General features: G+C 35.3%; 2 protein-coding genes across 7 annotated transcripts in view; both read right to left on the reverse strand.

Annotated features, from left to right (window-relative positions):
• Positions 1–16,797, reverse strand: part of MGP (matrix Gla protein) — an 836,939-nt gene that overhangs the window by 769,655 nt on the left and 50,487 nt on the right. The window lies entirely within an intron of this gene.
• The window catches only part of EPS8 (epidermal growth factor receptor pathway substrate 8), a 169,485-nt gene that overhangs the window by 11,899 nt on the left and 140,789 nt on the right, over positions 1–16,797 (reverse strand). For all 6 annotated transcript variants that reach the window (XM_050749480.1, XM_050749477.1, XM_050749475.1 and 3 more), the window contains exons 15-17: positions 15,014–15,147; positions 9,911–10,019; positions 8,902–9,045 (exon numbers count right to left, since the gene is read on the reverse strand). In XM_050749480.1, the coding sequence (XP_050605437.1) occupies positions 8,902–9,045; positions 9,911–10,019; positions 15,014–15,147 (387 nt within the window). The remainder of the gene's footprint in view (positions 1–8,901; positions 9,046–9,910; positions 10,020–15,013; positions 15,148–16,797) is intronic.

Genomic DNA, 16,797 nt, shown 5'->3' on the forward strand with positions numbered 1-16,797 from the left:
TACAAATTTATCTGTAATCCTATATGGTATAATGACCATTAAAAATTGTATTTTAAACATTCTACATAATTTGTTCAAAGTCAAAATGTCAGTTAAGGAGTCACAAGGCTACGTCAACAGCAAATAGTAGTATTATAATAATAAATGTCAAGAAAACTGAATTTGGGCTTGGAATCACACAAGACCAGGGGAGGTAGAAAGATTTATAATTATTTTTAAATTTATGCTAATAATAATTTGCAATTGCACTGGAAGTCTAAATGTCAATAGCATAAAGCATTACTTACTCATTTTAAATGTATGCTATATTCAAAGATTTTAAATTCTGTTTCCAATAAATAATTTTAAAATATTGGTATTATTTTGTTCAAGGCATAACTTTTTCTGCCAGCATCTTAATGCTAATTTATTAAAATTAGAAATTTCCCTCGTTAAAATGGAAATGTCGTGAGGTGGATGGTTGTGAGGGTAATAGTATGGTTTTTAAATGTTTATGATTGCAACTCACAAATGAATACTAGAAAGGGACCTGTGGCCATTTGTATTAAAAAAGGTAGGTGTGACAAAATGCTTTTTAATAATTTTAAAAACATGATTGTTAGGCATACCTATAAAACAGCATTTGTGAATATTCCTTATTAAAACACACACAATAGTTAACACTTTAAATCTAAATAAAACAATTTTAATAGGTAACGCATTGTGAGAGGCTCCAAATTCTCAAAAGGCACTTTTCTTTTTAGAATCAAAGATACAGGGCAATTATTTGTAATTAAGGCAAAGTTTAGATACTGCACTGGCACAATTTTAATTATTCTAATTTAGGCTTAGCATATTACATGCAAAAAGACCTTTTGGTAATCTGGTCCTTTGATTAGAACAGTATTTAGTTAAAATTCTAAAATGGCCCAAATATCAGGTAATATTGATTTTAAGAGAGTCCTCCCAATTTCCACAGAGATCAAAAACAAACAAAAATACACACCACACAGAGACACATCACTTTTTCATTAAACTATTACTCAAAAACAACACATCAACCTTCATCAGTCACCTTCATGGCAAATGACTAACACCTGTGGAAACCGGTGTGGGAAGGAGCCCTCATTCTTCTCAGCTCTTTGTTTCAAAGCTGCTACTCACCGACCAGTGGGATGGGGTCGAGGAAGTGGGAAGTGTATTATGAAAGGATGGAAGTATATCTGAAAGGAGTGTTTATAATGCTGGTAGATGCTGAGGGAAGAAGGAGGGTAAGGAGGAGAGAGGCAGGACGGGAGGGAAGGAGGGAGTAGAGGGTAAGATTCTAAGAGTGAAAGAAGGGAGTTAGGTGGGACAGAAACTGAGTTTCTAATCCCCTTAGCATTCAAGGCTTAGAAATATTCTAATGTATTCAATACTGTATTAGAATGAAAGAATGAATTGTTATTATTATTCCCCACAAAACAATCTTCCTATATTTGGGCCAATAAAATACTTAAAGCAGTCAAAATACAGCAAACATCACCAGAATGTAATACTTAGCACACACAAAAGTCTTCTGATTAATGTATACGCAATGTTCCCTTGACAAGAATGTCCTCTGCACATAATTTCATGAAGGGCTAATGAATTCTCACATTAGTGTTTCAAAAGCATCATCGTTTCAATTATTGTTTTTAAAGCCTAAACAAACAAAAATGCCATGAGCCCGCTTTCCATGACATGACTCATAATTTTTGCTTTTGCTAGTCATCACATACTACTGTGAGAAAGTGAATAAACTGTGTTACTGTCACAATCAAGCTTGAAAACAAACTCACCAAATGTTCTGTGCCTTATTTCATTCATGCCATTGTTACATAATGCAACTTTATCAGTATGACCTAACAAAATAATAGGTTTAAAATACATATTTGATTAAAGAAAACCCATATGAAAATGTATGCCATAAATTATATTTACTTGCATATTTTCCTCTTTACTTAGTCCTCTCCTCCTGCCCCATGTTTCCAACCTCTGACATGAAAAGGGGGGAAGTACCTTCCTTGAATCGTGACAACTGGTTCTGAATGGCAACCAAGACAGCTCTTCCATGGAAACTGTTTGAAATTCTTCATGTGGAAGAAAAAGAATCAGCACTGACTCCTAACGTCACTTTTCTGTGTCCCTCCCTAGCTTCTCTACTCCTCTTTACCTACCACCCAACTACTGCTCTTCCTTTCCTTACGTTTGTCTCTTGGCTATTTTTTGTTGAAGCTACAGAATTAATATTCCAGTGTATCTCAGTTTACAGAATGTCTTGGAGAACAGAAGTGCACTCTGAACACTCTTCTCCTGAAACAAAGGTAATGAAGCTCCAAATTCAAAAAAGAAATTCTGACCAACTGTTCTTGGTTTGTCTGAGACTTTCCTAGTAATTAACACTGAAAGTACCACATCTTCACAAACCCCTCAGACTCCCCAACTAGGAACTGGGAGGGTTCGTCAGCCTGGTGTGGACCTACTTTTGCACCCAACTGTCACTTCCTTACTCTTGCCTGTGATATCCCACAAATACAAAGTTCTGTTAGAAGTAAAATGCATCTTTTTGTCTCTCTTTCTCTGAAAGAAGGCAGAATTAATAGACCCCATAAGAAATTTACTTTCCTATTGATAATTAAGTTGGAATGAGTCACTTTTCTTTAGCAACTTCAGCTGAGTAGAAATTCTAAAGAATTAAAGAATGCTATTGAGAGATAAGGTCCTGATTCATACAAGATGCTGCTTCAGAGGGGAAATTATGCAAGTAAGCTCAACAAAGCCATTAAAATTGAACTGTTCTTAAATATTTAACCTACTCTAAATTACACATTTTTCCTCTAAATTTGGTTTCTTTGGAACTCTGCAGTGAAAACTAAGCACAGCTGGAACATTTGGAGGGTGTTAAGTCCAGAGACTGAATCCAAAATATTATATTAAAAAGAAGTGCCATGAGGGAACGAATGTGGGTTACCTCTGACAGCTCGCCAAGTAATTGCTATTAGGAAAATGGAGCAAATCACATCAAATGAGAAAATTAATACAGGAAATGGAATTAAAATAATATCAATTATAATTCACATCAAATATCAGAAAGAGTAAATTAGTCTGACAGTAAAATTACATGCCCACAATCAACCAGTGAAGGAGCCTGTAAATCTATAATTAATTCCCATCACTATCTAGCCATGGAAAACTAATCATATAGATTCTACTACAGTAGAAACAGTGTAAAGTACTTCAATAGTAACTATTTGTATGCTTAAATAAAATACTAAGATATAGGTTTATTTTATTCCTATTGCTCATAAAGAATACAATGAGAATGCATTAAATATAAGAGTAATTCTTGTTTAATTAGCTGATTTTACAAAAGGTAATACTGCAATGCATTATGGTGTGATTTTAGTGAGCTTTAGTTTCAAACTTTGTGAGCAGCCTGAACAGAACATTTAATAACATTATGTACATGTGCATGTCAGACAGTAATTATCAATACTTTATATATGTATAAAAATACATATATATATTTAGAGTGGGTATTATTCAAATTATCATTAAGAAGCCTCTGAGAAAATGTCAATACATGTGGCAGAATAAAAAGTAAACATCTTTGTCTAAAAACCATGTCTATAATTAATGAGCAGAGTCTTCTGAGATTAATTTTTAAAAAACAGTTTTGAAGAACTGAATATTATCAGGAGCTTGGCCTGGCTGGAAGAGTATGAAGCCATCTTTGGTAAAATGGTCACTCTGTCCAGCAGTAGTATCTAAATGTCTGGACTGAGCTTAAAAAACAGAGCACTAATAACATAGGCTGAAATTAGTAGTGTTAGTGGTTTAGTAATCACCTGTAGAAAATATTTCCCCTTTTAATTTAGGGCTATTTAAACATGTATATAATGAATGAGAAGATTTTATACCTGGACTGGATTGTAGAGACCACATAACTGACTCCTTCTATTTCATGACCAAGTGAATTGGAACACAGAAATAGAAAGTGCTCTCTTTAAGGACTAGAACCCTCATCTACCAATACCTAGATTGGGGCTTTTCTCATGGTATCATATTACAATATCTCTTGCTAGACAACAGAGAATATGGGAAATGTTTTGTTGAATTCACATGACCACAGGGACATTCATAATTATTTGAATCTTGGTAGAGTAAGAATACCTATAATAATAATAAATGCATAGATAATAATTAAGAATAAATGAGAGACTTCTTTAGTCAGTCCACCGGATATATAATAAATAACATCAGGGGAGGAGGTGGTTTCTGCTCTTGGCATATAGCTTGCAAATTTAAATGGGCACAACGGTAATTCTAGTAGATGAGCAGCCACAGGGCTAGAGGTCTGAGAATCAAGCCAAAATAAAGATCAGGAAACTTTATGTGGCAAGTAGCTTCCAGGTGGGGAGAAAGCACCCTGGATATCCATCTATTGCCCGGCTAAAATACTATAAAGCCTTGGAATGCTGTACAACATTCTTTATCAAAAGACGTCTTTATCAAAAGACGTGTTATCTCTCCATAATCTCTCCTCAGCATTGACTTCCTTTCTCTGTGGTTTATTCAATCTTTTATGTCAGTATCTTTTGTGTATTTTTATTACTCTCTGTTTTATGTTTAAAACTTTGCTGAAGCCATGGGGGAAATACATTAGGTGGGAATGGTTGTCTTTACAGAGCTGTTAAAAATCACTTCAAATGTGAGGATATTAAATAGCCCGGACTCTCAGGGACACCAGGTGGCAATTCAACACCTATTCACTGGTGGTGCCTGGTATGAGCATCGCTGTCATCAGAACAGAATCTCTGATAAAAAGTGTGTGAACAATAGGCAAGAGCTGCACTTGTGCCCTTCACCCAGAAACTGCCATTATTTATATGGATTTCTTTATAGGAAATGTAAGGGCATAAGAATAAGAGTCATGACTGTGTCCATTTTTTAAATATTTGGTGACTCACAGATGTTGCATGGAAATAGTTTACACCTAATTCCCTTACTTCCACCACTTACAAAATGCCCTATTCTAAGTAAATCATATAATTTGGGTTATTTTCCTAAATTATAAAATAATGAAAGATACCATGGAATCCAGGGAATGGATACATAAGGCAAAAATCAGTTTCCAAGGATTGTGACTGACCAGATCAACTTTTACCACAGTATAATGCAAAGTAAAGCTATTCTGAGAAAATACCACTTCAAATATTAATACAGAGAAAAACTATGGGTTTATACAAAAAGAGATGACAACCTTTTTTTTTTTCTTCTTTTTCTTGTTTTTTTCTTCTTTTTCTTGTTTTGAGACGGAGTCTTGCTCTGTCGCCAGGCTGGAGTGCAGTGGCACAATCTCGGCTCACTGCAACCTCTGCTTCCTGGGTTCAAGCGATTCTCCTGCCTCAGTCTGCTGAGTAGCTGGGATTACAGGTGTGTGCCATCATGCCCGGGTAATTTTTGTACTTTTGGTAGAGACAGGGTTTTGCCATGTTGGCCAGGCTGGTCTCAAACTCCTGACCTCAAGTGATCTGCCTGCCTTGGCCTCCCAAAGTTTTGGGATTACAGGCGTGAGCCATTGTGCCCATCCGAAATAACCTTTTGTAATCACTATTCTCTAGAACAGCAGAATGCAACACAGCACAGGCTCCGGATCCGGAGCATTGGGGCCCAATCCTGGCTTCATACAGCTGTATAAATCTGGGCAAGTTATGTCTCCTACACCTTAGTTTCCCATGAAAAAATGTGCCTCCTTAACAAGGTTGTTATGGGAATTAAACGAATTTGGATTTGCCAAGTGCTTAAACAATGCCTGGCACAGCGTGAGCACTAGCCACTGGCATATCTTCTCTAGAGTAGAATATCTGTCAATGTTGTTCTCTGTGAATGTGAAGCAAACTTAAGTAATGAATCATTGCTTGCCTTTTGGCAGCATGGTGCAGGAATCTAAAATATTTTTGTTAAAAGAAGTTTCTTTATATTTCTTCAAAGTTTTGATATCATTAGATGAGAGAGACAGATGGAAGGGAAAACAAGTGTGTGGGCTGTATCTGAGGAGGAGAGAGAGGGTCACGCTGCTCTGGATACAGCAAGCATGCAGGAAGGAGCAAGGCCTTGGCAGATGACCTGTGGACTTAAGCGGGCTTTCGGGAAGGATCTGCTTGGTGCTAGGCTTTCTATTGTTCTTTTTACCAAGTGTGTGAGATGCCAGTACTCAATATGTATTTGTGGAATGAGTGAATAAAAAGATGAGTAAGACATAAAATTGCAATCCAGTTGAGTTTTATAAGGCTAGGGTATTAGGATCAGTGGAATCTATTATATAAATATTGTGGTATCTTAATTATCATTCTGAAATAAGTTACAGGATTTTTCCTTAGATATTTTAGATATGGGTATCTGGTGACACTGTTGTAGAGATATAAAAATGACTGGCACATATTTCCAAGGATGTTTTCTTTTCCATTTTACTCTATTCTTTTTTTTTAAAGACTATATTATAAATGTTTTGAGAATAGGAATCCTTTTAGAGTAGGATTTATGCCAGATAGCAGATAGCAAAGCAGACTGTGAAGCTTGCTTATTAAAATTTTACAAGGTCTTAGTGGTTTTGTTGAGCTCAGCCCAAAATTTTCAGGAGGTGTTAAAAAGCAGATTGTTTTTAATATATTTTAAAAGTAGGGCCCTCAATCTGAACAGCATACGCTTCTGTATATACACTGAAAGCCTCTGTACACATTTCTACATACACCACGTTTGTAGCTGCAATCAGAATTTTTAAGAAGAAAGTAGGATAGTGTTGAAAAGTTTAAAACGAAATAGCCAAATAGGCAATCCCTATAAGAACCACAAGTTTCTATTTACATAAAGTAGCAAAACAAACTCCTGAAACTTGTGAACTCTTAAAAAAATGTCTTGGTTGTGCCAAAGTTGACAAAAATAAAAGATGAGGTTCTGTTTAAGAAAGGAGGAATAGGTTTGACATTCTCTGAAAATACTTTCCCTGCCTATGATATATATTAATAGTTTTGGTTCAGTTTTAGACAGAAGCAACCTTTTAAACGGAAAAGTCAACTTATGGCTCAAGCCAAGAATCAGAACTAAAGAAAAAGACAGGACTGAACAGTAAACAGCAAAAAGTGAGAGATATTAAACTCTTTAGGAATCTCAGGTAGGAGAAAATTTCTATTATAGAATTTATACTATTGCATGTTTAAGTATTTTATTTTATCAAAGTTTGCTTATTTCCAGCAACCACGCACACAAAAACAAATTTGGATAATTGCTTTCAACACTTAAAATACAAACTTTTGCCTTCTGCTCACATATGGGGATCAGGGATATCCTTTATGAATAGTGCTTCTCAGAGCTTACCATGAACCACATATTAAAATTAGTTGATACAGCCCAAGGTATGTACTCTACCATTATTTTAAGTATAGGTTTCAAGCATATACTACCTCTATAGGAAAGAAAATGAAGAACTGGTATTCATGAACCAGACAGAAGCCTATATTGTATTAGGTAAACAGATACTAAACTCAGAAAAGTAGGAACTAAGAAAAGAAAAAGGTATAAAAACTAAGAAAATTCACTTTAGAAACCCATGGGAAATGGAGGAGACCATACCTTGAATAACTCAAACTCCTTCTTTGGCATCAACAGCTAATGACAAATGATGAACATAAAATAAGTAATACATAATATATACACACATCAGGCCAGCCAAAACATAACACAGGAAATAATTTTCATTGCCATCACTTTAAGTTACTGAGATAGAGAAACTACACACAAATTCTTTATTTTGAATGTTTGCTTGGTTCATGGATTCTAGTAAGGCCAAGTCCCTCTGGATAAGCACAGGACCAACCCCAGGCGTGAATGTCATGAGGAGCCATAAGTACTGAAATAAATTGTCATGGCAGCAGAAGTATGACCACAATTCCAGCTTTGGACAATCTGTATTTTTTTAAGCCTAGATCTGATATAAAAATTAATGATTTCACTGCATATTCTATGCAGCTTCTACTAAAATTCATGACATTATTATGAGGTCAGATGTGATCTTTTTCTCAAGACTTTGAAAATTAAAGAATTCTTTCTTGGGGAATGAGAAGCCACCCCAGGTTTATAGGCTGTACCTGAGAGAGTCCATCCATTATTTGTTTACAGACCTGACACTAGAGAGCCTGTCACAGGTCTAAAATTCCCAAATTTAAAAGCAAGTTAATTCAGATGTTAGGGCGAATGAGCTGACCAGGGTCATTGAAATCCTGAAAATGTGGCATGGGCCCTAAGAATGGACCTTCATAGGCCTTCAATGATCAGGAAAAGAGAATCTGACCTATCTAATCTATATCATAAGTACATTTTAATCTTAAAATCAAGAGAGGAAAAATATTGTAATCCAGCTGAACAAGTACTCATGTACTGGTGTAAGGTGAGATGAGTGCAAGTTCAAGGCTGGTCAGTGGCAGATCATTTAAGAGACTGAAGGCAAGGGCTGAAGATGAACTGCTGGACACCAAGCCACGATCTCAGTGCCATCCTCTATTAAGAGGAAGCCACTAGTGGATAGGAGAGCTGTGGGTAAAAAGACAGAAATACCATTTCTTCAAATGTCAGAAATACTATAGATCGGGGGAAAAAGCTTTCAGAGAATCAGGCACCTACTGCTAAACATTTTGAACAATTTCTAGAAGTAAATCAGAAAACATATGTGTAATTTTCCCTGTGTCTCTCACCATTGCCACTCCCCAACCAATTACTCTAGAAAAAAATATATAACCAACTACATATCAAAATGATCAATACACAAAGGTGTTTAAATCCTCTTTAAGAGTGATAACTTTGTAAATGTATACATACTACATTTTACTAAGAAATCATGCTCACCTGTATAGTATGAGTATAAGGTGGATCAGCACGCCCCAATCCAGATTCTGGAGGTCTCACAATATCCAAAATGTTATTTGGCACAAATCCAGAGTCTCCACTTGCATTTCGAACTTTCCACCATTGCTTCCGATCATCAAGTATCTGTCACGTGCAAGAAAATAAAGGTATAATTTCCATATAAAAGCCATTTTACGAAGGAAGTTCCCTAGACTTCAACAAAGAAAATTTTTCTACTTCTGATAATTAACTCAGCATCAACATAGTGTTGATTGAATGATTCTCAGGAATTACACTAAGACATTTATGAGTATATAGTAGGTAAGGTATCATTATGGTGAATCTACACAAGGTCCATTTTACCTCCAAAGAATGGTCTGCATTATTTGAAGTACTTAAGGACTAAAGTACTTAAAGGACTTAAGGACTAAAATGACTTTTGGAAAAATCCATTGTCTCCATTTTGGCGATAGAAATAAAAAGTATATAAACATCACTTTTTTTCCTTACAAAATTTATTGTGATAATTCACCTTACATATTCAAGAAGATGAACTCTCAATTAGAACCTAACAAAGAGAAGTTGGTGTTATGGTGGACTATCCCTAACATCATTAGCTCAATGACTGCTGAGTATATCTGTGCAAGGATATAGGATAAAAAAAGAAAATGTCTCTTATTGAACTATTATGTGCCTCTACATCTGAATTGATAACTAGACTTGGCTCCAAAATGAAGAAATATCAGAAGAAAGAGGGCAAGGAAGAGAGCAAAGGAAGTTAAAAAGCCCACTCCCTCCCCTTCCCACAAAAAAACAAATAAAGGAGTATTCTAAAGCTATCCCCTTAGAAGGAGTATCTGTATACCTCTTCTAAATAGATGTAGGTATTTCTCATATACTATGTCTTTAGTAATATAACACTTTTGAAGGAAAGTTTAGTTATATACCAAAAGAGTAATACAATAAAACTACATTATTAAGAGTATAAAAAAAGAAAAAATTCTATTACCTCTAAAATATCATCCTTTAGAACTGAGAGCTCACTGTTGTTCCTTGCTACAAAGTCATACTTGGATTTGGCATATTTCTTGGGTTGTGATTTGAGTGGTTCATAATTTCTATAAAAAGAAAGAAAAAAGATTATTATTCTGTTTTAGCTCTTCCTAAAGGATAAAAACAGAAAACATTAAGACAAGCCAAATTCTACCAGAAAACTTTCTGAAAAGTTACAGCAGTTTCATTTTATTACATTCTACATTATGACAAATACAAGTTACTTTAAAGTTCTTGCTATTAAAACGAACAAACTGTGGCCATGGAAAAAAACAAATAATGCAAAATCCCAAGGCTAGGTGGTACTTAGAAAAATCAAGAATCCAAGTCTATAAATTCTTTGTCAACTAAATACATATACTGGATATTTTGTTAATTATCATCTCTACCATAAAAGAACTAGATAAAGACAAATGTTAGTATTTTTCATAAAATTAAAGGAGACTGAAAATAATTTCCATAGTGGTAATTTTAGTTATATGTTGATTTCACTAATTCAGGCAATGTCTGCAATTCAGTAACCAAATATGTAAATTAAAAATTTATAACTAGGCATCGGTTTTTAGAAACACTTTGCACAGTTATCTAAACTGCAAAAAAAGACAGATATGCACTAAGTATGAGACTAGTAACACTTTCAAATAAATAAATAAATAATTTAATTCACTATAAACTTTTAAAAAGTGTATGGGCCCTATTTTTTAAAAATAAAACTTCCTCAAAAAACCAAATACCTCTTCTAATCATTAAATGAGTACTAATAGATTTAATAACTTAACTAAAGATTACTTTTATTTGTGACACAATACACTTGATGCATTAAATATTTGTATTTTCTTCATCTATTTCAATAATAAAATTACTTTAACCCTTTATTAATTTTACTTCCTAGTCTTCTCCTCCATTTACATTCCCACATTTATTTACACATCTCTACAAGGGAAATAGCAGGTAGAGACTAAAGATGTTAGGTCATCCTACCCCGTCAAGTTGCCATTATTTTTGCTGTCTACCAAGTTCTCTGGAATGCTGAGTTATACCAGGGCCTGCAGGACAGTTGTAGACATAATAATGTATCCTGTCATCATAGGTTTTTGTTACTTCTTAGGTAGTAACTCCATTGGAGGAGGGAGATAGGGACAAAGAAGAAAGAAGACCAGTATAGAACACCTTATAGACAAGCATGTATGAACAGCTTATTGGCTATTTTTAGTATATTAAAAAGAAGATTGGTGGAAAAGGTGAAATTATGGTGAAGTAATTATTATATGTTATTAATAATAATAATTTTAAAACTGTGTTCCATAGATTTCCCATCCCTATCCCTACTGGAATAGCTCTGCTTTTATTTACTTTATATATTCACATTTAATCTACTAAGATTTCATTTGGGGGATAAAAGAGATTCAATTACCCCAAACATTAGGAAAACAGTAATCTCAGTGTTTTATCTTCCTCTCTTCCCCTATTTTCCTTTCTCCTATGATCTGCAAAATAATCATTATTAATAATGGAGAGTTAAGGGTCTATAACAAATTTTTTTTATCTTGCAGGTCTCAGAAGTGTTTACCTTAAGTGCTTTAGAATTTACAAATCTTTACGGCTCACAGCTTCTTGCCCTTTATAGGTTAAGCATGGATATGACACTGACCATAGTTATCAAACAGATAATCACAATTTGTAATTTTTCAGAGGTACCAAACTTTCTTGGCCAGGCGCGGTGGCTCATGCCCCTAATCCCAGCACTTTGGGAGGCTGAGGAGGGCAGATCACCTGAGGTCAGGAGTTTGAGACCAGCCTGTCCAATATGGTGAAACCCCATCTCTACTAAAAATACAAAATTAGCTGGGCATGGTGGCACATGCCTGTAACCCCAGCTACTGAGGAGGCTGAGGTGGGAGAATCGCTTGAAACCAGGAGGCAGACGTTGCAGTAGGCCGAGATTGTGCCATTGCACTCCAGCCTGGACGACAAGAGCAAAACTCTGTCTCAAAAAAAAAAAAAGAGGTACCAAAGTTTCTTAAGAGCTATGGAATGTAACAAAAGGTATGGGCTCAGTTTCTGATTTGGAATAATAGATATGCCACTTGATAGAGAGCAGACATATAGACAGTTGTAATTTGAGAACTTCTCTAAAATACTAATGGCATCTGACAGCAGTAAGCTATAAAACTCAAAGGTGTGGGCTTTAAATTCAACGAATGGTCTACCTAATGGCATAGTAATTTCACAGAACAGTTAATATACTTTGTATGGCATTGTTAAGCTAAATATGTTCTGAGAAGCCCTCTGTACTTCCACACTTGAGTCCTGTGGACAAATCATAACCTAATTTAGTAGGTAGACACATTGAAAACCCAATTTAGGAGTATGCTTCTGTAACAATAGCTGAGTCTCAGCCAATCCCAGCAGCCATACTTCTAGCACTCATAGGCCGCTGACTGTTCAAATTGTGTGCAAATGCCAGACTGTAACCAGTCAGCTGTTTCTATACCTCACGTCCGTTTTCTGTACGTCACTTTCCTTTTTTTGTCTATACATTTGCTCTGACCATGAGGCATCCCTGGAGTCTCTCTGAATCTGCTGTGATTATGGGGGCTCCCCAATTCATGAGCCGTTTTTCCCCCCATTTGCTCAATTACACTGTTAAATTTAATTTGTCTGAAGTTTTTCTTCTAACAGTATCTACTGCATTCCTGCTATGTAATAGAGTTTAAGGTCAATAATAATTATTTGTAACAACAAATTCCAAACCTCTGTATATTTTATATCAGACCACAATTTTCAGAGAGTTTTTCAAAATGATGACAAATTTTCTTAGCAACATAGAACATCAATGATTCATGTATTTATCAACTATCCTAGCTCCTATTAAGTCCAGCTGAGGCAGAATCCATAAGAACAACTGAGATATAAAATCTACCCACCACTCAAGGTATTCAAAAAAATTCTTTCTATGGCGAACTTCTGACCACTCTAGTCTATTATTCCTTCATGGAATTTCCTTCACTATATTTTATTTAAATTTCTATTTATCAAAGGTTACTAAAAGAAACCTTATAAAATTCACGACAGCCTTCTCTGTGGTGAGGAAAAAAAATTGTTAAAAATAAATGTCCCTGACATCACCTATCCCATCCTACATTAAGTTTCATGAGACAAATATTATTGAGAATTTAGGAGTAAGAAAAGCATTTTTTATCCCAATGAACTGATACTCATTCCTTTTCCTAATGTTAGCAAATGATTATGTTTCTCTTTTTGTTCTGACAGCCAGAAATCTGAAAGACAAATCTGAAATTCAACAATAGTGTCAACTTTTACACTTCATAAAATTTCTCATCTTCCCTCTTAACTTCTTAATTTTATATTTTATTTCATTATTTAATTTTCAATAATAATACTACTTTAACTACATATAATTTAAGTGAGCTAACAATCTATTTTGGAAGTAGAAGGGGTACAAAGATATAACTAAATCAATAAACCAAAGTTACATTTCCCTGATACTCGATAAAGATCATACAAATCAAGGTAAGCTTTTAAAAGACTCTGTGGTAAGGTGCCCAAAATAAATGGCAGAGTTTATTCCATCAGTAATACTATCCCTTATAGATATGCAGGTGAAGGACAGGGAAGTAGTGACTCTGAAATACTGGATACACTCTCATGCACTTATTCATCCAATCCATCAATCAAATAAATCTACACTTATGGAGTGACCACAGTATGCTAGATGTGGTCTTAAAATGGAACCTGAAAAAAGTTTTCTAATGTCAATATGTACTCTACATATGCACTCAAGTGGTTTTCTAGCTACTTAGCTGTGGAAAATCATCCAAATTACTGAAGTGATAAAACTGAAAGAAATCTATTAATCTGAAATGATTTCTATAATATTGACATCTAAGACAGAAAGAAAGAAAAAAGAAAATATTAAGACGAGTACTAAGTTAGTTAAGAAGGATTTCAATGAAATAATGTTCAAGCTTCAAAACCGATTTCCAACTGTATCTACTAAAAATTAATTATATAATTAAAACATTCTCATATGTTGGCATTTAAAATATATATTATTCATTGCTGACTTTTCTTTGTACTCAATTTAATGTCACTGGTGCCCTTGGAGTTATACCTGTGTAATTTCTACAGCAATTACTTTAAGCATTACCTGTCACCTTCCCTGACAAAGAACAAAAATTTTGAATCTCACTTTCTTCAGATTATATTAAGAAAAGAGTGTACAGAAAAGAAATAAAGGGCATATAACTCTTGTGGTAAGAGAGGCTTTGAAGCAGGAAAGTACTAGGCTGAGTTCTCTACCCCCAGTTCATTGAATGACCCTCCTCCTATACCCGTGTTATCAACATTTTACCTCCTTTTCTCTTTTCTACATGGCTTGGCTCTATGTAGATCTCACTTACTAAAAACAAGATTGGAAATAAAAAAAAAGAGAACTTATTCCAGTTCCTTTATTTCTTCTCATCCCAATTCTCCATCTCTGCCTATATTAAATTTTTTAAGAGTGAAAATATAGAAGAATAAATGAAGTATAAAACTGGAAAGTCAAGATAAAAAGATGAAATAGCACGAATGACAAATAAGGCATTGACCCTGTTTAAATATTTAGTTTATACTCAGTTTAAATATATCTATCTAAAGGAAGGCTTATTTGTTTTCATTGGGTGAAGATAAAGATGGAAACTGTTTCCTTTAAAAGCTACAGAGCTGGAAGGATCCTCAGAGACCATCTGGTACAAACTAATGGAGGGTTTCAAGACAATTCTTTCTTCTTAATGTACACATTTTGTCAGAAGTAGCTTTTAATAAATGGAAAGTCATCCAAAGGCATTTGCACTAAATGAGAATTACAGACTGAAGGTCCAGACATCTTTTGTTGATCAAAACCAGTTCTCTAAAGGAACAACTGAAACTTTATCAACTAATTAACAGACAGAAAGTTTAAAGAAGCAGCAGACAATACAGACAGTGTCACCTCTGTTAGCACTAGATCAGACAGTTATCCACAGCTCTCAAAAGGGTGCTCATTAAATGTTACCTATCTAGATGGCGATTAGAAGTTGGCTTAAAAGCAACAGCAGCTTCCCCTTGGTCCAGGTGGGATCCTCTTGCGTAAATGTTGCTACCGAACGCATGGCCATCCGCTGGATGATACTCTGATACACTGGAATGCTGAAAGACAAAGTGGGGCAGATTAAAGAATCACCAAATACTATTTGAATCAGCACTCAGGTCAGTCAACAAGATCTCTCAACTATATTGTGATAAGTTTTCATTTTCAAGTGACGGATCATTATGTTAACACATTATGAAATGGGAGTGATAACATTTTTGTCAAAGACTTACTTATAATAAGAAAAGTCACTAGTGCAAAGGGTAATCTTGCTCTTTCTGTTCAAGAAACTGTCACCACTCTAGCAAAGTAAATATTGTCACATGAAAATCAACTGAACTCTATGCATTAAAATTATACTGACTTCTCTTTTTTTTTTCAATTTTAAAATGATACACAGAATATTACAGTATTTTCAATTTTTAAAAAAATAGCAGCACTATTATCATCTTTGCTGTTAAGGGAAACACAGAAAGGCACAACTAAATGGATCTTGATAGCCACGAGTCCAGGATAAGAGCATGCTGGAGTCATTTCTTTTTTGCAGTTAAGATAATTCAGACAGGAAACTACTGGGAGCGACCAAGAGTGACAGTTGAGATTCACAGGTCCCACTGAGGACCATGGTTTCCATGGTTTTAAAGCTATAGACCAGCAATCCCCAACCTTTTTGGTAGCAGGACTGGTTTCACGGAAGGCAATTTTTCCATGGACCCCAGGGCCGGAGATGACGGGGATGGTTTTGGGATGAAACTGTTCCTCCTCAGATCATCAGGCATTAGATTTTCATAAGTGTGTAACCTAGATCCCTTGTATGTGCAGTTCACAAGAGGGTTCTTGCTCCTAATGGAATTTAAAGGTGCAGCTCATCTGACAGGAAGTGGAGCTCAGGCAGTAATGCTCCCAGGCCTGCCGCTCACCTCCTGCAGTGAGGCCCAGTTTCTAACAGGCCACACACCAGTACTGGTCCACGACCCAGGGACTGGCGACCCCTGCTACAGAGAATACATGCTCAGACTGGGAGAAAACAAACAAAAACTCCCCAAAGCCTTTACATTGTTTCTTTATATGAAAATGAGGTCTGGAAGAAGCATGATAGACACTGAAGCACTGGAATTCCTTGGCTATTTTCATTATGGATTTTGTGTATTTGTTGATAGATTCATTGGGGCAAAATAGTTGAAACTGGGAATGTTTCAGAAAAGTCTTGAACATATGGTTACCACAGTTAATTCTAATGGCAAAGTAAGCAGGAGGAAGGCTGAGTTTATCCACGGACATGGCAGGTGATGTTTATATATACAAAATCAGGATACCGTGCTTAATATAAATACAAATAAACAAGTTCAGCCTTTTAAATTAAAAAAATCTGAGCTTAATTAATTCAGTTTATCATTTCCCTGGGAAAGAGTAGAGGCACTACATTAGATTAGGTAATCTTTAATTAAAGGCTGTTCTAAAGAGGGGAGTGCTCTGTTAGAAGCACCCACACCTTTTGCCCAGCTCTGAACATTAACAGTGAAGTCAGCAGTATGAAATCACTGGGTCCTGAGAGTGACTGGGAATACTGAAAGGGAGAAGAGAAATGATGACTAATGACTAACTGTGATGACTACCAAAGCTCACTTAGGGTTCAGAGGAAGTAAAGAAGCTGAGTACTGCCACCCATATTTGTCACTGTATGTCACCTATGTCTTTCAATCCTAAAC

This window comes from Macaca thibetana, chromosome 11 (genome assembly GCF_024542745.1).
Source record: "Macaca thibetana thibetana isolate TM-01 chromosome 11, ASM2454274v1, whole genome shotgun sequence".
In the NCBI taxonomy this organism is placed as follows: Eukaryota; Metazoa; Chordata; class Mammalia; order Primates; family Cercopithecidae; genus Macaca; species Macaca thibetana.